The following is a 26506-nucleotide window of genomic DNA, read 5'->3' on the forward strand; positions in this document are numbered from 1 at the left end:
GAGCCCCGCAGTATTGCATTTTCTTTATATTGGCTGCTTCCAAATTATCTCCCTTTTTTCCCTTTGATTTAACCCAACTGTTTAAAATACTATCCATTTGAAAATATTAAGTTGCAATTTTTAGCCAATTAGAAAGTAACGCTTTATTAAAAACTAGCGGCTGTGCCTCTTAGCATCTAGGAACTTTGAATTCAAAAGCAAATAAATGGCCTAAAACCATTACAATAGTAGTAATTTAGTGATTTTACCAGAACGTCAATTTCCATAATAAGACCCTTTGTCTTTCCGAAGGAGACGGGGGGAAAAAGATTAATAGCACAAAATATATTTGGTTAATATTTTTGGGGACTTTGTCAGAGAGGGGAAACAAAATTGTCGAAAGGCTAATTATCTTTTGAGCACATGCCTTATTGATAATTTTATCATGACGTGAATATCAGGTAAAACGCTCAATAACAACATAATTTCAAAATAACCGTAACGGTCAGATTAAAAATAAATGATACTTCTTATAAACTCAGAGATGCTAATGCTATTTATAGGTTTTTATTTTTATGTAATTTTGAAGGACCACTAAATTTGTTGAGCTAATTTTATGTTCTAAACTTCTATGTTTACTGGGGATTCTTTTCTTATAATATGTTAAAAGAATGTATCTTGCAAAAGTTAGAAATATATTCTAATATTGAAATTGATTTTATACTTTTGTGTTTAATTTAAATATCATTTTTTTTCTTGCCAATTACCCTTTTTAAGAATCCCAAGAGCAAATTTTAGAAAAATATTTTTACAATTGAAGAAAATAAAAATCACAAAAAAATGTAAAAAAAATTTGCAGATATTTGTTGTTTTGAATTAACACTGCAAATGTCCAATGTAAATGTTCATTGTTCATATTAGGAATATGTCTATACAACACAGACAATGTTACACAATAGCAATAGTGTAAGTCAAAAATAATTATTAACAGTTTCTCTCAAAGCGCCTAGTCATACACAGAACTCCCCCCTTAATTTAGGATCAATTTGAAAATAAATAAAAAATTAGTAACTCTGGTTCTGCAACCATCCGTTGAAAAAAAGATAATAAAAATAAAAATGGAGGGGGATTTTTTTTTGGAGGGGGGTGTCCCATCCCCCAAGAAAATAGCTTAAAACCACCACAGGACCAGTAGTATATACCCTGAAGAGTAGAATCCAATCGGTTCAATGGTTACCGAGATCTTAAGGGACAGACAGACGGACGGACGGACAGACATCAAACTACTTATTATTATAGATATCTGTCCTATTTCTTTCACAAGAAAAATCTGCTGTTCTGAGGGAACAACTAAAATGAACATTTGGACCAGAGTTTATTACATTTTTTATCTTTATGTTGTATTTATTTTATATTTTGCTAATGAAAACATTAAATTATATTGTAATTGCTCAGTTTTAGATCATTCAAATAGTATTTATTAATAAAGTTTTCTTTAGCTTATTAAAGTTTATTTTTTAGACGATGATTTCTAAGTTTATAAATAACAATGCTGTAAGCCTAGCATGAAATGAACATGGATTCAGGCAAGATTAACATTAAACATGTTTGATTTGTAGAACTTCGCTTTTATTGATATTGTCATCTTTGTTAATTCTTACTACTTTTTGAGAAATTATGCGCTAAAATCTTTTTTACAACTTGCAAACTGCAGTTTTATATTGCAGAAATTTAATCAAAAAGACTTCTTTGATATTTAAAATTTGAATGAAAGAATTAGAAAACTATATTAGATTTTTAGAAGGGCAAAATAATAAATATTATTTAGCTTTAGTGCACTGAAATCACCTCTCTTTTATGTATTGAAAGTTAGGTGAGGCTATTTTTTCCCATAAGCCTAACAACTGCAGGGGGCGGGGGGAGGTAACCCTGCGGTTACTTTACCTTGCGGAGCTACTTCAATTTTTTAGTAATTAGTAATACATATGGCACTTGTTCTAAAGTTTTATTCTTGATTTTAATACATTAAATTGTAGAATAATCAGCCCTATCCCCAAATGCTACTAACTGTCGTTTGAAAATGTTTGATTTTCAATATTGAACTACATCAAAAGAAGTAGAAATTTAATCTAACATTTATTTATATACTTTTAAAAATGAAGGGGTGATAAAAGATTTTTAATTTAACCTTTAAATATTTCAAGGTCTTAATTTTCTACCATTTAATTTAAATTTTAAGATAATAAATTTAAAGAACCCTTTTTCCATCAATCTTATTTAAAAGATTATTTAAAATAATAAAGACGTCCTTTTTTATATGCCTCTAGCCTTTAGTGGACGCCTTAAATCTGCACAAGACAAGATATAAAGCTTTTAGAAAAAGGTTTAACTAATTCGGACCAGTAATACCTAAGGATATTTTACAAGCAATTAAGTCCGAGGAGGCATCTAGGGGCACTTCAGGAAACGGAAGGGTAGGTCGACACTCCAATTTCAATTTTAATTTAAAGGAAAAAAAGAAAAAAAGGGGGGGGGGAAGTATTTTCTTTCCAAATAAAATATCTTCTTACCGATTGAGTATAAGGATATTTGCTTAAGCTGACTCCTAGTTCTTCCACCTTTTCACGTACGAGCATCCGTAAGCGGGCTGGCTCTAGTCGTACACGGTGCCGTACATACTGGTTTCTACTTGGCTGGTCTCGGACCTGAATACAAGTAAGGAATTTATAAAAATAAGGTGCTTTCCCAAACAGTTTAGGTCGAACACTGAAACCCACCCCACCTGTGTTTATAAAATAAAATTAAAAAAAGAAAAGGGGTTACCTTTTTTCCTTTGCCTTTTCCGTGAGAGGGATGGGTTATGTGCTTAACAAGGAAAAACACCAAAAAGAGTAATATTTCTAATAATATTATCCATTTTTTTCTTATTTCTGAGCATGTATTTAGTAAGTGCATTGATTGTAAATTAATATTTATGATAACCAGGAATATTAAAAATCTTAGACAGTAACAATTCCTGAGTCTCAAAGTTTAAATTGCAATTCCCGTTGGAGTTAGGCAAAGGAGAAAAAATAAATCCACGTATTTTCAAATTAATTTTAAAATAAAGAGGGTGTTGTAAGTGGTCAAGCGACCCTTTTTGTGAAATCACCATCTATCTTTCTTTTCTTATACCTGATGAATTAAATCTGGTATTTGATGGTCTGCATTACTGCTGTGGTGGTGGTGGTGGTCACGTTCAGAATGAATTGCGGCATCTGAGCAGGAAGAGGGAAACCGGTTTTGTGTACAGCTGCTATTACTACGGCTGGCTGATGAACAAGGATGTCCTGATTCCATAGTTATAATAACTTTAATTGTTTAATTAATCAAAAAGCCTTTAAGAAACCAAATTACTAAAATCCAGGTGTTCTCAAAGTTACTAAAAGCCATAGGTACATAAAGTTACTAAAGCCATGTGTACCCAAAGTTACTAAAAGCTAGAAGTATCTTAAGTAAATAAAAGCCATGTGACTAAATTACATTAATAATAACCATGAAAAAATTATTTTAATAAAAGTTAATGAGTAAATCAGTTTAGGTACTAAAAATCATAAATAAAATAGATTTTAAAAAAGTCATTTACGATGGACTATCAGCAAATAATTTTATCAAGACATTCCATTAATTTTTCATTTTTTTACATTTACAATTTACTGCAAAGCCAAAATGATAAATAATCAATAAAAGTTGTATTCCTGTTGAAGATTCTATAAGGTTATCACTACTTCTACTTGTGTTCAGCATACGACTCACAGAGGAGCTGTTAAAATCATGCGACGAGTGCATACCTGAAATATAGATAAATAGATAAATAGCAGGGATATTAAGGAATAAGACAATGGAGATGGATAATTCATATCCCCAATTATCATAAACATTATTAGTAGAAAAGATTAGACTAAAAAATTTAGATTAAATTAAAGTACCCAAAGTTATAAGCTAACAAACACTTTGGGTACCAGTAAAAATGTCCCAATAAATTTTTCAATAAGGAATGATGTCGGTTGGTCTCTCTGAAGCTTGAGATCTCGCTTACCACAGAAACAATTATTCTATGCTTTTTGGGGGATAAATCTACTTGTCATATAATTGTTTTAAGCTATTTTTCATGGAAAGTGGGACAACCTGGATGAATGTATAAATTATATATATATAGATAGAATGAATAATATAATTCCCAATTGAACAATTTTCTTTTTGGTTTCTGTTATTACACTTTTTACACACATTCTATCTCCTTATACAATGTTAATACATTTCAACCAGTGGTGTGCACAGGCTTTTGACAGGGGGGTGTCATCCCCCATAAACCGATGTTAAGGTAGTTTGATACATCCAACTAGGAGTACATCTCCTACATAATCCACATATTAAAAGTAAAAAAGCTTGTAAATTGACTCGCGAAGGGCACAATTTTTTTCCACAACCCCCGTAATTTAAGTGGGGTGTGACTCTATAGGGTATAGATCTTTGACAAGGTAGTGTATTAATTTTGCCACTAAGTGCATCTTTAAATATTTTGGGATTATTCAATTTATCTGCTATTGTCCATTCCCATCAATGGCTAACCCATAAAAGTGTCTCTTGAGCATAGAATTATAAAAGTGTATCTTAAGCATAGAATTTTAGCTACAATAAAGGAACACTATTACAATCTTTGAGATGCATTTTCAAGATTGGAAATATATATCTTTTCTTCTTGCTTCATATCATACATGTATATTTTTGGTCTCATATTTCCATCATTTATAATATTGGTACTTTCCCACAAAGTGCCGGTTGAGCTCTGACCCCCTCCCCCTCATATTCTTAAAAATAATTGATCTTCTACAAAGGGCCCGAACCCTTCAAGGCCTATATATGAGTTGCTCTATGATATCCCTTTAGATGTTAAACAAACAAATGAAAATCTACCTTCACCCCCCCTTATTTTCAATTTATTAAAAATATAAGGAGAGGGGGAGTCAGTGCTCAACAAACATCTTAAGGGAATTCACCATTATATCTAACAAGAACATTGTCCAAATTGGCATGAATTTAAGCGAAATAAAAAAAGGTGATAAAAAGAATGTTAAAAAGATAGATAAAATTATATTTACATATATGGACAAATAGATCTAGAAATATTAAGAAAGAAAAAAAGGATTTAGTTTTTTAAAGTAGAAAAAAAAGATGAAAAAAATATCCTATTGTAAAAGGTAGTATGGCTATTTTGACTTTGGCTTTAGATATCAATAATCCATTTTTGATAATCATTTTTGATAAGTAATCATAATCATATAATATCAACTGCAAGCTTAGAAAAGCATAAAGTCTGTAAGTTTTTTATATGTTCGATAATAAAATTATTAGTATTTTGGCCATAAGTCTATCAAAAATGCTTTCAAAACAGACCTTTTTCGACCCAAGATACTAAAACAGTTTATTTGTAAGCCCAAGTAATCTGTTTTGAAAAATCTGTCTATTTCATCGAAAATTAATAAATATACTAAAAAATATCCAAATTTGGGTTAAGTTTTTATATGTACTGGAACTATAAACCAATAGAAACATCTCATTTCAAAACTTTTCTCTAATTTTTTTAAAGTTTGATTCTGTTCAATAAAATCATTGAAACGAAGATTATAACCAACAAAATGACCAAAACTGAAAGCTGACAAATAAAGTATTTTGTTTAAAAAATTAAATACTAGAAAAAAGGAAAAGAAAAAAAGAAAATGCCAGAAAGATACATTTCTAATTTTGTGCCAATCTGTAAGAAATAAAGCAATCAGAGTATATATTATGTTTTTGAAATACAGTCAATATCATACAATAGTAAAAATATCAAAATTCTTAAATTTTAATATCATTGGTATGTGTTTTCTTAAAATGAATGTTAAAAGTACTCCATTTTAAACACAAAGTATTGTTTGAGTTGCGACTTTTATAAAGAAAACATTTATATTCCTATATTTTATTACAAATATTTTTACTAAAATGTAGAAACGTCTTGGTAAAGATAGTTATAACTTTTTGCCATTAGCAATCAGAAACCATTTTTGTCGGTTAAGAGGTATAATACAAACTTATATAGTAGTAACACAAAATAGATTAATTCATAGATACTTTGTCTGTAAAAATAGCCTAAAACCACCCAAAATGTATTAAGGTTTCTTTTCTGATATTTTTCTTTTAGATTAGCTATTGCGGAGATCTTTTGTACCAAGCAAAAGTTTTATACTTATATACGCATTATGAAAGTCATATAGAAATTTTAGCTATCAAATGTTATTTTAAGTTCAAACTAACAATTAGTTAAAAAAGATATCTAGCTTTTCAATCTAACTAAGAATTTAGACAAGGAGGGTCGTGTGCATCAAAAGGAAAGGAACTGGAAAACAAGAAAGAAAGGAAACTACAGAATAAATGAATAGAATAAAATATAAGGGCAATTTTAACTTTAAAGACTTGTAGAGAAGCTATGCTTATAATCTTTTTAAAACCTTGTATCACCACATGAGATAAAGTTTTTAATTCTAGGTCTATGTGTATCAAACTAATAGAAGGATTCTTTAACCGGAAACCTTTTTGTACCTGGACGCATTCACAGGAACAGATTTGATTAAAAACAAAATAGTAAACGATTTTGGAGGTAAATAAAAAAGGTGTTTGGGGGGTCTGAGTTCAACTCGACGGTAAAAGAAATTTTACAAAAAAAATATTGCTACGTCATGACCTAATATTACAATGTTATTAACTATTTTCTAATTTTTACCATACATAGCTTCAAAAAGCTTATATTAATACATGTCCAAAGGTAGACTAAAAGTGTATATAAAATACAGAAAAAATATTATATTTTAGCGAATATCCAAATAAATATTGTCCCATATCATTAAATGGTTTAATTTGACCGAGAAGTCACAAAAAAGAATATCATGACATAGACAAGAAGAATCTTAATTATCTATTTAAAGATTTGAAATGCTATTTTTGTAGTTAAGCCGCAATTAGCTTAAACGTGCGAACACTCTTTTATAAATTGGAACAATTGGCTAGATTGAGATACAGAAAAAGATAATGAAACCAAGACCAACTTTTAAGGAGTAAAAAGTCCTCTCAATTCTTAGCAGCAAAGCTGCTCTATAAGTTTGAAGTATTATCAGAATATTCGTCAGTATTAAAGTTGAAGCAAAATCTATAGTGTGAATTAAAAGTTCTTGTGTATGTCCGTCATTATGTATCAAATAAAAATAAAATTTAAAAAAATTTTTGGACGATTTTCTTATTCTTTTACAGTTTATTTCTAAAAATGTAAACAAGGATGACAAGATCCATAAAAGCATGGCTTAATGAATCAGATGGTCAGACAAACGAAAATTAACTAATGTTTTAAAATTACTATCCAAAAATCAAAGGAAGAAGGCAGATATATCATGTAAAAAAAGCTTAAAATCATCTTGTTATAATGCTTATAGAGTTGCTACGCTTTATACCTTTATACTCATTTTAAGTTTTAGATAGATAGACCAATTCTAACAAAAATATTAATGTTATCCACATCGGATATATATACAGACCGACCCTAATAGTAAAAGTGCTTCGCTTTTTTTTAAGTAGTAAGAAATGAGAGTAAGGACTTTTTAAATAATTTTCTGAAAATCTTAATGTTAATAATGCGCAAATTATAAAACTAAATTTGAGACAAATGACCATTGTCTAAGAAAAGCTAAAAAAAGATAATAGCAGCATATTGTATAGTGTTCATACTAACCAACAATTAAATAAATTTTTTTTTTAGATTTTCGCTAATGACTTTGCTTGGTCGTACTAGTAATCCAAACATATAGACTTATTCTATATAGCTTATTACATATTACTGTCAAAATAGCTAAAAATCTACATAGGTGAAAATATTTTTGCTAAAATGTTTGATCTAATCACCAGTTTTGCAGAAACACTCTTAGATGGGGTAAAGTTTTGAGTCTTGGTTTTGTTAACATTAATGTTTTTGTCTTTAGATTTTAACAGGGAATGTTAAAGGATATTGTAAGGGATTTTAATTGAGAAGATAGCCTAAAACCATTATATGGCATTATATGAATCTTCAACTTTATTTCTCATTAGAAAGTTATGAATCTTGGCCTAAAACACCTAAAGACTTATTTTTTCTTCTGCTGCTACGTCAGGAGCTTTGTGAAAAGGCAGTTAGGACTACTGGACAAATGCTTATCAGTCAAATGGTTATTACCTAATTGAGAGGGGGGGTTAGTTTTTTTTTCTAAAAAGCCATTCGTCTTTGGAGAGTAGTGGGACCCTCCCCTAAAAGAATTATAATCTTTTCCAGGGCATATAGGAAGCTGTATTGTAAAGGAGAACCATATCGGTGCAGACACAAATACTTACGGACATCTTGTTACTTTATTTTAATGATTTATCTATCCCTTGATATCCTTGTATCTCTAGAGTCTCTTTTGTGCTGATGAGAGTTGAGATTTTACTGAAAACTTTTTGGGTGTCCATTCACATCCACATATTAAACGAAGTCTAAACGCACAGATTTACGGTAGTGAGAATTCGAGTTCAAGTCCCTATCTGGCAACTCAAATTTCTAAGTCGCAATACATTCACGCAACTTCCAATTAGCTGTGTAAAAAGGAAGTTTATTGAGTAGTTTTGGATACTTAACAGTCACGTACATAATTTCAGTGCAACTCTCATCCTCTGCGTAGTGTGTCAATCATTACAGTGACTTATTTGGGACACCTACCATATCCGGCGTGGGTGATGTTATGTAATAAAATGTAGCTCCCATGAGAAAGCATGTCAAGTCATAATTGGGCATGAGCCAGCCCCTGGTTGCTATAAAAATACTACATGACTACTTAGATCTAAAAACTAAAAACTTTGGCTACAAACACAATATTACATTTACATTATGTTTTATTATTGCAAAAATACACTGTGGCAAATAAGATCGAATTATAATTATAAGAGTGAAGTAAGAGTGTGTGCTGTTGTAATAATATGCAAATCTGTTGGTTTGATGATTTACTACATATGCGGGAGTGAAGACACACCAAACTTTTTCTCTTATAAACTAACTTTATATTAAATACATAAATAATATATGTTATATACATATATATGGATGCTCTTTTTAGTAGCAAAGCAATAGCTACTCAATCCTTTAATTTTTTGTCTGAAGCTTAAGATCTCGGAAAATGCTAATCAGAATAGGTTACAATTTACAGGGAAATTTTTATAAATGTCTCAGAGTAGTTTTATATTATTTACTGACCTCTCCCGACTTTCATTGGGGCGAATCAAATGACTAAGTAGAATATTGTATTAAAGGAGGGCAGGAGGGGTGTACGGGTGGTGTATTGGGATTGTAGGGTGGTGTAAAAAAATTATAATAGTGGATAATCAGATATTTAGAAGGGTTATCTAGCGAGGAAATCACAAAGAAATTATGCAGGGGAGCGTGTTGAAACCCTCAATAAGCTAATCGGGTGTATTTTTAAAACTAATGTAGGGAAGGGTGTCAACACCTATTTTAATATTGAAACTGAGAAAAAATGTCATATACTTTTTTCAACCTTCTAAAGGTTCAAGTCCTCCTGACAAAAAATCTTTACACGCCACGTTTTTGTTCTATGACTTAATCTTTCTTTCTATATGTCTATACTTTTTTATATAAACCAAACTCTTAGGAAAGTCAATAGATCCAGCTTTTGTTTCACGTCCAGCCGCAATTAAACTTAATTGTATCGTAACTACTCTATGTCTAGGTTATTTCCGTAAGCTTTTCTTTTATTTAAACATACTTTATATATTATTTAACATTCTGATATCTACACAGATATTTTGATCACAAATATTGAAATAAAGTAGGCAGGGAGGGGACATTTGACTAAAAATTAAACTATCATCCAAAGTTTATATTAACCAAAAATTAAACACTTTTTATTAAATCTTAATTGGTTTGTTTCAGTGTTCAATCTTTTAAACCTATATAATTTTTAATTAACAGAATGGCAAATTTTTTCTATCATAATTATCGTCCATTGTCTTACCCTTAAGTTCCCTGGGATTAAGTGTCTATCTACTTAGTACTTAACCTACTTTTAATTAAATAGGTTTAGTATTGCTTAAGTTATACCTTCTCTTTATTTGAGATAATTAGAAATTGAGACAAGTCGTGTTAGACAATCTTATGCAAGAGTGAAAAATAGCTTAAAAACCATATTATAAGTATAATACAAGATACTAGCGGCTTCGCCCCTAGCCTCTAGGGGCTTTGCCCCAAGAGGTATCATTAAATCTTCTACTACCTACCCAGCGGAAAAAATATGAATGGATCGCAAATTTTTGCGAATAAATAGCGAATTCGCAAAATTAGCAAAATTCGTAAAAATTCGTTAAAAAAATTGGGGGGGATTTTTTTAGTTGAGGGAGTCCCAACCCCCAAGAAAATAGCCTAAAACCACCACAGGACCAGTATATTCCCTGAAGAGTAGAATCCGATCGGTTCAGTGGTTACCGCGATCTTAAGGGACAGACGGACAGACAGACAGACAGACGGACGGACTGACATCATTCTAATTTGTATTATAGATATCCCAAATGGACATAATTCTATATATTATATATTCATTTATCCATCTATCATCCAAAACAGATGCAGAAAATATTATGTAGTTTTCAGGGATCTCAAGGGATAAGACAATGGACGAGAAATTGTTGTACATATGTACCCAATTGAAATAGACAAAACTACCCCTTGTGTATGTTAAAATTCTTTGTTGAAAAGTAAAAAAACTTGATGAAAGTACCCAAAGTTTTTAGCCAACAAAGAAGATAACATGGTTATAAAAACTTTGAGTACCAATATAATTCACGGTCCAATGTGCTATCCATCCCCCCTGGTTTTTGTAGAATGCAGTGGAGATATTCTGGAAGTGAGAGAGAGACACACAACCAATTTTAAAATATTTAAGCTGCAGACACTCTAAAAACTATTTTATCCCCTACATACAGATGGACGGACATGGTATGCTTATAGAGTTGCTATAATACTAAAAGTGACGTCTTTGATTTAGTTATTTGAGCAGGGCCAAATTGTTGAAATTTTGTCGATATCTAAAAAGTGCTTTCAAGGATTAAAATTACTGGCCCCGTGATGGATAGGGGGTGGGGCACCTTCTTCCTTACAAAATATAGAGAAAAAAAACGAATATTTGGCCTTATGTTGCATTTTTTAATTATGGACTATCAGTATGCAATGCATTCAACTGTTGTTTAAGTGTGTGTGGGGGGGGGGGCGGGGGGGGGGGGGGTAGATCAATAGCTATAGATAATTGAAGAAAGTTATTTTTATAATTCAGTTTTTAGAGTGGTTGGTTGCCTTTATATTTGGAATATAAATATCCAGGTTTAGGAGAAACAGAGTCACACAAGCATGGCAAGGATATTTCATTCAAGAAAAATTATTTTTTCTTCAGAAAATCAATAACAAAGAAGTCATAGTGCTATAGTCCTATTGAATTATGTCCCTCAAGATCTCGGTAACCACTGAACCGATTGAGTTCTTCATTTTAGGAAAGCTTATTATGGGTATCAGACTAGATTTAATTAAAGCACCAAAACGGTTTTAGGCTATTTTGCTGCCCCCATATCAAATTTCAATGAAAACAACAATGGCTAAGTAACTAAAAAGGCTAAACAGTATTTTGAAAAAAACTATTTACTATTAATAACTGACATTAATATGGATACAATTTTTTTTCTTTCTGATTCCATATCCCCACTTCTTGGATTGTGAGAAAGACAGAGACGACACAAACAAGACAGCTTTAACGTGACATATATCTTAACAAGAAGAGTTTGGTTCAATAGTAGCGCAGCAAAAAAAAATAAAATAATAGCTAATAGTTATTCATCTAATAAAAATAACATTTACCAATATACATATACAGTTTCGTGCAGAAAAAATCACTTGAAATTTCAATAACTTTGTCATTTTATATCATAACAAGATGATTCACCCCTAGCCTCTAGGGGAGGACATAAGAGATCAGAATGTGGCTTAAACCCAAAAACTTACATTTATGAATGCTGCCTTTAAAGTTAAACTGACCAAAAATATCAGACTCTAAGGTAAGCTTTGCTTAGAAAAATGCTTTACCATTTTTTGACTACATGTCATTTTGCTATTATATTATCTACTAATTACCCCCCCCCCCCCCCTCCAACAGCCTCCTAGTTTCTAAGTAAATAGCTTAAACCAGTACTAAGACATTTAAAAGGGCGCCCTAAAAATTACACCTGACCAAAATGAATAAAACTTTCAGAATAGCTTTGCTTATAAAAACTCTCTTTAATTTTTAATTACCTGTCATATTATTTATCTGTCTCCCAAGTACTTACTATCCTATATTAAAAATAATTATGTTTTTTGTTTGTTTGTACTTTAAGATCTCGCTAACCTCTACACTCATTTATTTCTCCATTTTAGTGAAGCTTTACATAAGACCTTTAGACTTTTTACTTCAAGATTTATGTATTTAAAAAGTTTTAGGCTATTTTAATGCCTTCTCCCTCCCTTTCCAAATATAAAGATGAAAGGGGGGCAGCCGTTAGTGTATCTAAAATCTGATATCTATTTATATTGAAATGTTGTAAATATTCATAAGTTTAATCCTTAGGGATTTGGAAATTGGAATTTGAAGTGTTGATTACGCTATTTACTAAACAAGGTTGACAACATTCAAAGGAAGCTCAGCTGTTTATCAATCTATCTTTATGTAATACTGGTTCATACTGTTATTTTGATTCAAATTTATTAATGCAATGTATCCAAATTGATGGCATAATGTTTAAGAAATACATGATTTATTAAAATTGTCTGTTATTTTTCAATTTAGTCAACTATTAATGTATTTATCTACAAGCGGCTGCGTCCCTAACAGTCTCTATAGAAAGTTAGAAACCTTGTATACTATTTTTTTAAACGCGAAAAAACTCTCTTTTTAAGAGGTGTATTTTTTCGAGGGCCTATTTGTTGAGATAAAACCTTTCCAGGACCTAAAAAGAAGTTTCACTTGATAGAAAATCCATATAAGTCCAGCGTTACAGACAGACAGACTGACATCTTGTTACTTTTTCAAGGTCCAATTTTACTCTTCTACAAATATCATTCCTAATTCATTTTTAGATTATAATATTATTTTATGTTAGTTTGACCTAATCAGAGCATTTGATATTGAAAAATCTATAATTAAGAATCAGATTATTGTGAGCTTATCTAGTTTTTGAAGCAGGATAGCAACTCTATCATTAGGGTCTAGTCGTAAGTTTGTCATTTTACAGTATTTAGAAGAGCAGGGATGGAGGGGACATTGGACTGTAAATTACATGGGTACCCAAAGTTTTAAAACCACTTTATCTTATCCGGTTGCTGTAAAACCTTGATACTTTTATATAATTTTAATTAGTTGGTTAGTAACTAGAATTAAACTTTTCAACCAATAATTTTAATCTACAGAAGGGATAGTTTTGTTTGTCATAATTGGAATTATATATCAATCTATCGTTCACTGTCTTTTCTCTTTAAATCTATGACTTTTTCGTCAATTAAACATATACTCATTTATATATTACAGTTTACTGTTTTTTTTCTATAAAGGATTTTAACAGTTTTTGAACGATTAGCAACTTATGGGCATAATTGTCTCTCTATCTATCTATCTCCCTGTCTATCTATCTATTTGTCTGTCTATCTATCTATTTGTCTGTCTAATATGTTTACATGATAAATGAAAAATTATCGGTATCTGCAACTTTTCATAAATTTTACATGTTTTTATTTTATTTTTATGTGGTAAAAAGAATAGTGTTTTCCTTTTTAGAAGCACAGCTTTTCTAAATTTAAGATCAATACATATGTAATTAATATATCTCATCCATAATTTAAATCTGTTAGAATTGTCATATCTATTTAAAGCTTTGCATAAAGATTACTGTATTCGATAGGTATAATCTGTAAAACGTAGCATTTTATTAAATTACTTCTCAAAATGTAAAAAAGTCTTATCAGAAATTTTTTAAAAAACTAATAATGCTTTTGAATATTCAATTATATTAAAATCTTCACTAAGGGCTTATATCTTTTCGCTATTCTATTCTTTACTGAATAAATTGACAATTTAAGACTTTTCCAATAAATCATCTTTCTTAATTTATTTTTATATCATGAGGAGGGATATATTAGGCTGTTTCTAATACTGGTATCCAAAGTTTTAAACATTCTTTCATTTTGTGAGCTTGAAAACATTGGTACTTTTATTGAGTGGCTGGTTTAAAGTAGCAGCGTTCAATCAATAATTTTAATCTACAGAAGGGGTAAATTTGTTTATAATCATTGTGCATATAAATCAATTTATCAACCTATGTCTTATCCTTTAAGATTCCTGTCTCTTGGCGTGAAATATTCTATGATTGAAAATGACACTCTCTGACAATATTCAATATTGGCAAATTGTGAAAAAAATATTAGGTGTACAGAAATAAAAAAAAATTGAAATAAATTAATCATTCCCCAATTATTATGTTAGAAACTTTGTCATTAAAAGGGTGGAAGGGGACATTGGACTAATATTGTAATAAGTAATACTTGTACCCAAAGTTTATTGATATTATTTCTTATTTATTAGCTTTAAAACTTTAGGGACTGGAAGGAGAGAATAGCCAAAATTGCTTAGAAAATGACATGTCTATTGATCAGGGGCGTCCAAGCTTTTTTTTTGAGGGGGGGTAATTCGTTTTTGGGAAGGGTAAAGTGGCGCGCGAAGCGTGCCACAAATTTTTTTACCCCCCCCCCAAAAAAATTTTTACCCCGGGGGATAAATTTGCTTAGGGGGGTAATTACCCTCCCTGAAATCTGTTGGCAGGGGTAAATTTTGTTTACCCCCCCAAAAAAAAATTTACCCCCGGGGTAAAATGTTTGGGGGGGGTAATTTAAATTTTATTAAATACTTAGTATCAGGCATATGCTGGGTAGAAATTTAATAAAAAATAATATGAAGGTGTTAATTACCATTTAAATATTGATATTTAGGGACGTGTGAAATTGACTGGAAATTTTAATATTTTGGCCGAATAAAAATATTAAAAAATCAGGTCAGGATTTTATTGCCCTAGACATCCACTTTTTTTAATTTCTAACCCTTTATTACTAATCTCCAAACTTCTCATGAACTTTATGATTTTATAAGTTTATTAAAAATAATTAAATGCTAATCAGAGCAATAAAAATCCGAGACAGACACGAGTATCTATTTACCATTTAAAAACACCAAATCTCTCCAAGATATATATTATTCAAGTTTTATACAAGTTTGGGTATCATTATAATTATTCAAATTTGGGTACTTTATTTCTTAATATCTGCGGAAAACTGTCTGTAATAAAATACAATATATATGAAAATCATATCATCGCGATTGGGTACCACTATAATTTTATAAGATGGGTACCATTATGATAATTTAAATTTGAATACTATATTTCTTAATATCCGCGGAAAACTGTCTGTAATAAAATGCAATATTAGAATATTACATAAAAGTGAAACTCCATCCCCCCTTTTAGCACACTATTAGTTTTTAACATTTAGGCATATCTTAATATAATTCTATTTAGTTTTAATTTAACCTTTTTCCTGATATAATTTTTTTGTTTCAAATTTAAAATCCACGGAAAAATGTCTATAATATGATGCGATAAATAACTAGTTAATTAAAGTCAACGAAACCCCCTCTTTCTACCTAGATATTTTGGGGGTTAGCGAGATCAATTAGTACAGACATCAAATCTTTTATCCAAGATATATCATTGTTTATCCTTGTTTTTTTTTCTTAAATTAATCTTACAATCTCTACATATATTCACAACCAGGGATCTCAAGAGATAAGACAATGGATGATAAATTGATGTTTGTACCCAATGATGATATTTAAATTATTACTTAGTTGAAAAGTTAAGACACTGCTAATTAAAAAAGCCGTCTGTAATACAATGCGATATATATGAAAATCATTTACATAGAATACATTTTACATTAAATTGATTATTCTTATCTAAATTTGGGTACTTTATATCTTAATATCAGCGGAAAATTGTCTATTATACAATGCGATAGATATGAAAATCATATTGGTTAGCATATTTACATTGAAATGATTATTTTATTTTAAAATCCGTAGTAATCTTATCATCGCAATTTACTATTATAATTATCTAAATTACTATCTATCTAAATATCCGCGGAAAACTGTCTGTAATACATAGGGAGGGAGGAGAAATTGAGCTGTTAATTACATTAGTATCCAAAGTTACTTCCATAATATGAAAGGGGGGGGGGTGGGTTTTATCAGCAAGGATGACAACATCCATAAAAGCGAAATGGTAGTACAATCAAACATTAACATAAATGTATATGTATAAACAAAAAGTATTACATAGTTGCTACTCTTTCTAAATCTAAACAATACTAGCATGCATGATATAATGGAGCACAGACGGACAAATTATAGAAAAGCTTCGTTTAGACAAACGTTTAAACAGTATATAGCCCCTCCCCCCTTCCCCTGATGTATGATATATAATGTCTACCTATGAGAATTTTTTAAAAGCGAAGTTTTTCTATAATTAGAGTCGGTCCGTCCGTCACAAACAGATAGCTTTTTTAGTTAATTTAGGCATGTTAGAATTGTCCTATCGATTTCAAACTTCAATTCTTTGGACAACAAAGTATAATGTTTCAAGCAAAGCAACTCTATAATCAACTTTCAAAAATGTAAGTATGTCCAAAAAATTATCCTGTATCAAGCAGTTTTTCAACAAATTTACACTTTTGCTTCAACTTGTATATTGTGATTATTTAGTTCTGACACTATACAAGTGTTAATGTTCGTTTGTCCTACAGTTTCAGTGCTTCGCTTTTATGGATGTTGTCATCCTTGTTATTAAAGTATTAGTATTGGGTTATTTATGGCCCTCCCTCAAAACTTTTATTAATAAATGGAATAATGAATACCCCCCCCCCCCTAATCCTATAACTCTTCTATGTATGTGCGTGCTCAATTTTTAACCTCATTTCCTGTACTCCTAATGAATTATCGAACTAACTAATAAGGGAGTTCACTGTTAGCAATCTAAATAGACCACTATTTCTCCCTTGTCATAATATCCACGTATAAATCCTTTGCTACAATAGGCAAATGTATGTGTGATTGTCCAATAAGATCTCATAATTGTCTAGACCCTGCAATAAATGTGTCGTTATATTATAAAAAAGTTAATATGTCAATATTATCTTTAAATTCTTTTAAAACAGCCTAAATCAAAAGTGCGACCAACGGAAATCAGTTGGTTTAAGAGAACACCAACAATGTTCAAGAAAAAGGATAAAAATCTAGAATCCAAATGGATAAGTCAATGGCCGATAAATTGATTTGCATCATCATGATATACGAAATTTTCCCTACATTTGGACACTAAATTAAATGAATCAACCAATCAAAATTAAATAAAAGTCCCCAAGGTTGTAAAGCAAACCAATAGGAAAACGTTATTTTGAGACTTTGGTGACTAGTTTAATAAGCAGCCCAATGTCCCCTTCCTCCCTGATAAAACTATAGTTTGGAGATATAGAGACTATGGACGAGTTACTAATACTTTTACTAGAAGAAAAGAAAGTAGTTAGATTCATAGACAGAGGGGACAATTGGCTGTTTATTATTCTAGTCCCCAAAGTTTTATAATAACGTTTTCTCAATCGTTGGCCTTACAACCTTGTCGTGTGTCCAAGTCCAAGGGGTTGTATAAAATGGGCGGAGAATGGCTATTGCAATTTAGAAATGTAGCAATTCTTTTCTTTATTTTGTATCCTAACCATGGTTCCTAAGGGATAAGACAATGGTTTAAAAATTGATGTACATTCTCCAATCAAGATAAACAATATTAACATCAATTAAAAAATGAAAAACGTTTTTTCAATCACTGAACACTATTATAATTTACAGTCCAATGTCCCCTCCCTCCCTGATTCATGGTTTGATATGGATAAACTTTAATTACTATCATGTACTTGGTGAACATTCCCTTCCACATTTTAATTACATTTTAAATCATCAAAGCCGCTTATTACATGCATATTATGGCAGGAGGAAAATAGTCGTCAATTTAGGTTGCTTTAATGGACATAATTTAACTGTTAGTTCGTTTACCTAGTAGAAGGGGATTGGACAGGTTAAAGGGGCTGGATAGGGGTATCGTTATATTAGCCAGCTACAAGTTTCACTTCATCAGAGTACAGGATAATCTTGCGTAAGATCTAAGTAATAATAAATCCAAATAGTATAAACTACTTCTTACAAATTTCTCATAATTGAAAAATCAACATGTCTTGAATCAATTTGTTATTTTGTCTTTTTGCGAATATAAAACAGTAAGTGAACGTGATTATATACAGAAGTGAATGCACACTCATTTATACTATAACATTTCAAATCAAGTCTTTAATTTAAGAACCCCAACACTAAGAAAATAGGCGAAAACCAGTGTTATTATTCTATAAAGGCAGAACTGAATCAGTCTAATGGCTACTCAGATTATTATTAGCTTCATAAAGACCCTAAAAATGACTCAAACAAAAGCCATAAAATATTTTAATATGTATGGATGTTGTCATTCTTGTTTTAAAATTTTTATTCAGAGATAAGACAATGGACGATAGATTGATGTATATATTACTGTCAGTAATATTGTAATATTAATGAATTCAATTGTATATAAACTTCGCTTTGCTTTTATGGATGTTGTCATTCTTGTTTTAAAACTATTATTCAGAGATAAGACAATGGACAATAGACTGATATATATATTACTGTCAGTAATATTTTAATATGTATGGATTCAATTGTATGTAAAATTTGCTTCGCTTTTATGGATGTTTTCATTCTTGTTTTAAAACTTTTATTCAAGAGATAAGACAATGAACGATAGATTGATGTATATACCCAATGATCTATTAGTACACTCATCTAAAAGATAAACAGGCAGTGAGAGTTTTAGATTAAAAAAGGTAGAAATGATAAAGTCCAGATTTGGTGATTATTTTTCAAAATATATATAAATTTGGCGTTTTACCTCAAAGTCATAAAAAATCTGTGAGGTTGTAAAATTTCCCCCTTCCCCCCACGTAACGAAAAATGACCAACCCAAGAAATTCATAAATTTGTTTATTATTTTATTACCTTTACTGCCCACAAAAATGAATATTTTTATTCCAATATTAATATTGAAAATATAAACCCTTCCTCTCTGAACAAAATTATGAATTTAGGTGTTAATTAATACTTCCTTTGTGAACGAAAAATTTAATATCTAAACCCATTAAATATATTGATATTTGAGTCCAAATAAGGTCTGACCACAAAATTTTTCAATTTTATTAAATCTATTGCTACCTAGGCTATGCACGCGAAGCGCGCAGAAATTTTTTGTTAGATATTTTTTATTTTTTGGGGGGGTATTTAATTTACCCCCCCAAAATTGTTTGGAGGGGTAAATACCCCCTCCTAAATGGTTGGGAGTGCCTACGGCACCTCCAGGATAGGAGTAAATTTTAAATAGGGGGGGGGGGAAGGGGGTAATCCCCACTTTACCCCCCCTCCCTTGGACGTCTATGCTATTGATGTATTAGGATTTACTGTTCTTTGTTCAATAAAATATTGCTTGTTTGCTGTTATAGCGCTACAATTGGACATAATTTTTCTTGTTCAGCTAATTAGTAAAAGGAAAGATGTTAAAAATATTTTCAGTTTTGACAGGATTGGACTGTTTATTACACTAGACCCCAAAGTTTTTAAAATAAGGTTTTTTTATTCGTCACCAACTTTAAGGACTTTTATTGTAGTTTGGTTGGTTGGTTGGTTCATTAAGTTGAGTGTCCAAACGTATTACCCACTAATAGTAATCTATAGAAGGTAAAATTTTGTGTATCATTATTGGTGATGTACAACAATTTACAGGCCACTGTCTTATCCCTTTAGATCCCTGTAGAAGGTCGACCTGGGTAATGTTATTAGACTAATTAGCAGAAAACCTGGGTATAATATATCTTAATCCCAACTTCAACAAACAAATTATTCCTTTATTTTTTTGCAGGGATCTTAAGGGAAAAGACAATAAATAATAAATTGATGAACATCAATAATAATGATAACCAAAGTTACCTCTTCTTTGAGTTACATTACTAGTTTGGAACCAACCAATCAAAAGTAGCTAAAGTTTTTGAACCAACGAACATTGAAATGTTATTATAAAACTTTGGGTACCATTATAATTAACAATCCAATGTCCTCTCCCTTTTCTAAGCATTGGTGGTTAACAAATAAGTAAAATATAAGTTGGGGGGGGGGGGGGGACAAGAGTGATAAATAGCTTAATGTTAATATTTCATTGTCTTTTAGGCTGGCTAAATGAACCTTTAGAATACAATTACACAACTTAGGGAGGTGGTTTCAACCCTTTTTTCATACTAAGTAAGAAACCGAAGGGCTTATTCATTTAGGCTTATGCTAAAAGTCAAGTCAAATTGATTTTTAGAATTTTTTTAGTTCTTTCTTTTAATTAAATTATCATTTTTTTTATTGTTTTATAATTCGTATGTCTAATAAAAATATTCCTTTAAATATTAAATTTTCAAATGTCAAAAAAAAAAAAAAAAAAAAAAAAAAAAAAAAAAAAAAAAAAAAAAAACAATAACTTGACAACTTACCTAAAAAGGAGATTTATAGAATTAAAGAAAATAGTAGAAATAAACTAAGAATAAAAATACAAAAAAAAACACGACTACTTGTTAGCCTAAAGTACTTTTACAGTTATATCCTAATCATTGAGTAGCTGCACTACGTTAAAACATCCAAAACTAAAGATAATTTTCAACATACTTTTCTTAAATTACAAAAAAAATGTTGAGGAAATCTACCTTCTCATCTATTATTGACTTAACCCTGTAGCCCTGTTGGAGGAAATTAGGTAAAAATGTAAATGAAACATTTGCGTTGTGAATTGTCATCTCTTCTAGTCCACAAAAATAGATGAGGATAGCAGGGATCTAAAGGGATATGACAATGGCCTATAAGTTAGTGTACATCCCCAATGATCATACAAAAATTACATCTTTATTAGATTAAAATTAATGGTCGAAACGCTTGAACATTAAACTTAATGATCTAAATTAAATTTAAAAAGCCCCTATAGTTGTTAAGCCAACGAATTAGAAAACGTTATTATAAAACTTTAGGGTATAGTGTAATAAACAGCCCATTGTCCACTCTCTCTCTGTGAGGTTAGTCATTCAAACAACCAAATTTTTCAGTGACTAATATTAGCAATAGTTTTCTATTACAAATCCATTTATATAAGTCTTTCTGTCTGTAAGTATAAAAAAATCTCGCTAACCGCTAAACCGATATGGTTACTCTTTACAGTGAAGCTTCCTGGAAAGATCCAGGAAAGGTTTTTAACAGATAAGAATTCCCTAAAAAAATCACAAAAAAAATTCTTTATCGGTTTGAAAGATATATACTCTAGTATAACTAGTATCTTATTTCAATGGGGATATACATCTAATAATTATTAATTGTCTTATCCTTTAAAATCCCTGGGTAAGGCAAACAAGCCATCTCTAATTCTTATCAATAAAATTAATGACATCTTTCTTCTAGACAGGGAAACAGACATCTTTACATTTTCTAAACTTGTCTGAAGAAAGATTTTTGGTTTTCCCCCCACAAGATTTAAAAAATCTATATTAAGTTTTTAATGAAAAATGTGTTTTTAGCCCCGACGGGACCTTTCTTCACTCAACCTAACCCAAAATAAGAATTTAAATTTTTTAGTGTTCTGGTTTTGGCCTAAAGAAGAAAAAAACAGATTTACAGTCTTTATGATTATTTATAAAATACTAGCGGCTTCGCCCCTAGCCTCTAGGGGCTTTGCCCCCAAGAGGTTTGATCAAACCAATTTTTCGTATTTTAGATTTAAAATAAAAAAGGAAAAAAAATTTTTTTTTTTTTTGGGGGGGGGGTATTTTTCATTTTTGGGGGGGTTAGGGGTGTCCCACCCCCAAGAAAATAGTTATAAACCTTCCCGGGAACTATGAGAAGCTACCCTGTAAAGGAGAACCCGATCGGTTCAGCGGTTAGCGAGATCCTTCGCTACAAACAGACAAACACACAAACACACAAACAGACAGACATCTTTCTACTTTGTATTATAGATTATAATTTGCTTTTTTTTATCCTAAATGTTATCTCCTATTAATACTTTGCTACTTATATAGTACTTGTTAACAGCAAATCTATTCTATAATTAGATCTTTAGTTTGAGCATGTTAGAATTGTCCTATCAATTTCAAATTTTGCATTATGATTCTTAAATTGTTAAATGCGATTTAAAAGAATTTAGTAATCAAATTTAAAACATGTTTGATTTGGGCATCGCTTTAATGAATGTTTTCATCCTTGTTTATGTATATTTAAGATATAGTCACATATATTTCTAGATGAAAATCTCACAATTTCCTCTCGAAATAGCGGGATTACTATTTTACTACAGTTAGGAGATTGACATACATTGAAAAACCAATGTTTTTCTACAGTTAGAATGATTATTATCTTTTTGCTGATTCTCAAATAAAATGGAAACAAAAAACAGGGATCTAAAGGGATAAGACAATGTACAATAAATTTGTGTCCATCCCCAATGATGATAAACAAAATTATCAGAGCTTTATGATAGTTAATAAACATTTGAAGATCTGTTTAATATCAGTAAACGTAACTCAATTAAATTTTCTCACTACCCATTGAAATTGCAGGTCGAAACAAATGTGCTTGATAAGAATTTTAATAAACTTATAATTGTTTTTGTTAAGTCTTTCAGCATCCTAACTATAGTACATTTTTCCTTTACTATTACACCACTAAGGACAACCACACACACACACACACACACACATACACACATACACACATACACACACACACACACACATACACACATACACACACACACACAAACACATACATACAAATAATGTTATACAATACGAAAGATAAGGGTTTGAATCAAATTTATAACGGAAATCTACTAAGATAGCTTGCCTGAATTTAAGGGAATTTCACTTTACTTTTTTAGAAACACAGCTAGCTACTCTACAATAAGGGTTTGACCGTCCGACCGATCTGTCAACTATCAACTACACTGAAACAATTCGACAAAAAAACACAATATTCCATGATTGATGCTAAAATAAAATTACATGATATTTGACCTTCTTTCATTTAAACATAACATTTATTGAATATGAAACAAAGTAGTAAGGATTTTGAAGTGAAGCTTAAGATTTCAAAAACTGCTGAACTGATTGAGTTCTCCATTTCAAGAAAACTTCCCTTCAGGTTGCAGGCAGGTTATAGTCTTATTAGATCTGTGCCCTGTGGTGGATTTATGCTATTTTCTACGCCCTGCCCCTACTTACCCATTTGATGCTATAGGTGCAGCCACTAGTAATATAAAAGTTTTGGGAATAGTCCTTTTGTGACATCGCTTCTTATTGATTGATTGAGTTCTCCTATTAAAAGAATCTTCACACAAGTCTCGGAAAAGTTGTATGGTTGTTTTATTTTTAGATTTAAGCCTTTGTATGGTTTTTAAATATTTTTCTGCCTCCTTTTTACCCTTTTAAATACAGAGGCCCTAGCCTTAGGGGTGTATTTCTGATTTTATTGTTTCCTTGTTTGAATTTTTGCTGCTCTACTTATGGATATAATTGTCCTTGTTCTAATAATTAAAATTTTCTGTGCTACCTTTGGACAAACTATTCCTTGTTAATTTATTCCTTCATTAATTTTAAACCCATCAAAAACACAATATCATAAACATTGGATTTAGAATAGAGATAGATTAATAAACAGATAAAAAGAAAAATAATAGAAAGCGAATAATATATAATTGGCATTGAAAGGGCTGAGTGTTCCCTCCCCAAATCTATTTAAACAAAAATTATTTAAGGGGAGGGGTATTTTCCTCCCTCCCCCTCCCAAAAAATAGATGAAAACCTAACCAGAACAATTATGTTAAGTTTTTCTTCATAGAGGAACTTGATGGGTCAAGCTGTTAGCGAAATCTTAGGTTGTAGATAGACAAATAGACATCCCAACTCTTGCAAAAGAATATATAGACGGATATATATTTTAGATAGATAGATAGATGAATCAATAGATAGATAGAGAGATAAATAGATATAAAATAGAAAACCTAAGATTCAGAATATGAAATATTAAAATATGATTAAACACAAACATAGACAAACAAACACACACACACACACAAACAAACACCCTCCACACACACACACACACACACAATGAAAATATAAAATGAAATGATTTTGTGTAGTCTCTCAATTTATTTCAGAATTTAGGAATAATCTCTATGTCTGCTGTGAGAAGCGAAGCTTATCATTCATTTTTTAACCGCGTCTGTACGTTGTCTGTTTTGAAACAAATGGACGGTCACAAACATAGTTTTTTTTGTACAACAATTACTTTTCGAATATTGCAATATTTACCTCCAAATATCAGTTATGTTATGCTTTTACGATAAGATGCAAATCAAGATGCTGTGTCGTACCCAGTACCCTATGTAACCTAACCTAATCCGACCAAAAGCAATAGACAAACAAAACAAAGAACTACACCCCATGCCCCCATAACCTTCAATCAATTTAAAATAGGCGAGGGGGGGGGGGGGGGATGGAACCTGTGCATGCCAAGGCACTTTGAGTAAAACTACCCAGATTAATTTTTTATCTTAGATTTGAGAATTTCTTATTTCTTCAAAGGCTTTCTAACTATTATCATCCTTTTTAATATCCTTGGTATCTGCTTTTATGGATGTTGTTTAACTTGATTTTCAATTTATTTTCACAAATTTTGTATTAATATTCTCTTGTTTCTCTACATTTTAAATTAAAATTCATAGTTTAATCATTGATTTGAAAAGAATGAATTAAAACACATTTTAGTACTCTGTATAAAATTACAAAGGACAAATTTCTTGCTCATTAAAAAAAATCCACTGTTCTATCCAGTGCCGGGACAGGACAGTTTAAGTTCTAATGGCCCTTTTTAGCGATTTGCTTAATTTTTCCCTCAAAAACAGGAGACATAATTTACTGTAAAGTAAAGCATGGTTTAAATAAAAACTATAAAAACCATTTAGCATCTAGGGGCTCCAATACTTTAATCTAAAAATTAAGTTTCATAAAACCATCCCAGGACCTATTTAAATCATATCTAAAATGGAGAAGAAACCCGGTTCAGTAGTTTTCGATATCTTAAAAAAATCTTACTACTTTATATGATAGGATATAACCAAATAAACTCACAATTTATAGGACAGGAGCCTGGAAAAAAAAACTCAATTTAAAACTATTAAACCCTTGTTTCCGTGCCATTTTTGTCATGTGTAACTTATATAACTTCTGTGGAATATGCTATCATTATCATTCTTGCTAGTTTTGGGCAATATCATCCTTGTCCTAAAATAAATGGGTAAACAACCCTTAAAGAAACCGTTTGTTATAATGAACTAAGCCAATCAATTCAATTCACCCTTTTATTTTAAAGTCTATTTTCTTAAACATTTTTAATACCGCAATATAAGAAATTAAGATCTCGGAAACAGATTGCTTGGGATATTTTTAAGGGTGTTTTTATGCTACTTTCTAGTCCCTTGGAAACAAGCTAGGGGAGCAGCCACTACTTTCCTATTGAGCGGGAGCCAAAACAAGCATATTGGAAATTATTTGTATTTTCTTGTAAACTATTTTCGAATGGTATATGTTAGAGTATCGTTTTTACAATATTACCAATACTCAAAAACAAATAACAAGCTACAATACATCTGCATAATTATATAGTAGGAAGCTTTGTTTCTGTTGGTTAGTAAAGACTTTAAAAATATTTTTTTCTTTACAAATAATAAAAATAAATTCATAAATAATAATGTGCCAAGGCATTCCTAAATTCAAAATAAATGCCAAAGCTGTAAGTACTTCTCAAATATTATTTGAACAATAAGTAGTTTTTTTTGTATTTTCGTTGGTTTTTCAAACACCCGTGAAGACAAATGAGCTATGCTAGCTAAAACCATTAATTTTATAGATTTCTAAACTAATTAAACTTTCCCAGTAAACACAAATATCTTCAAATTTGTTTAAAGGATAATATACTTATGCAGGTTATAGTTGCTGCGTCATAATTTAAGACGTTAAAATGGGGGATGCCTCAGCGCACAAACAGGCTTAACTTATAATATACAATTTACAGTTAAAACAACTAAAATTAGTTGTGTAATCAAA

At 30.6% G+C, this 26506-nt stretch overlaps 1 protein-coding gene across 1 annotated transcript in view; it reads right to left on the bottom strand.

The window, feature by feature from the left end:
- The window catches only part of LOC145304235 (uncharacterized), a 292443-nt gene that overhangs the window by 29783 nt on the left and 236154 nt on the right, over nt 1-26506 (bottom strand). Inside the window, exons 8-10 of the mRNA XM_080146075.1 lie at nt 3715-3809; nt 3154-3306; nt 2550-2684 (exon numbers count right to left, since the gene is read on the bottom strand). Coding sequence (XP_080002201.1) covers nt 2550-2684; nt 3154-3306; nt 3715-3809 — 383 coding nt within the window. The remainder of the gene's footprint in view (nt 1-2549; nt 2685-3153; nt 3307-3714; nt 3810-26506) is intronic.

The sequence above is a fragment of the Acartia tonsa genome, chromosome 13 (genome assembly GCF_053477335.1).
Source record: "Acartia tonsa isolate MP-2025a chromosome 13, ASM5347733v1, whole genome shotgun sequence".
Taxonomy (NCBI): domain Eukaryota; kingdom Metazoa; phylum Arthropoda; class Copepoda; order Calanoida; family Acartiidae; genus Acartia; species Acartia tonsa.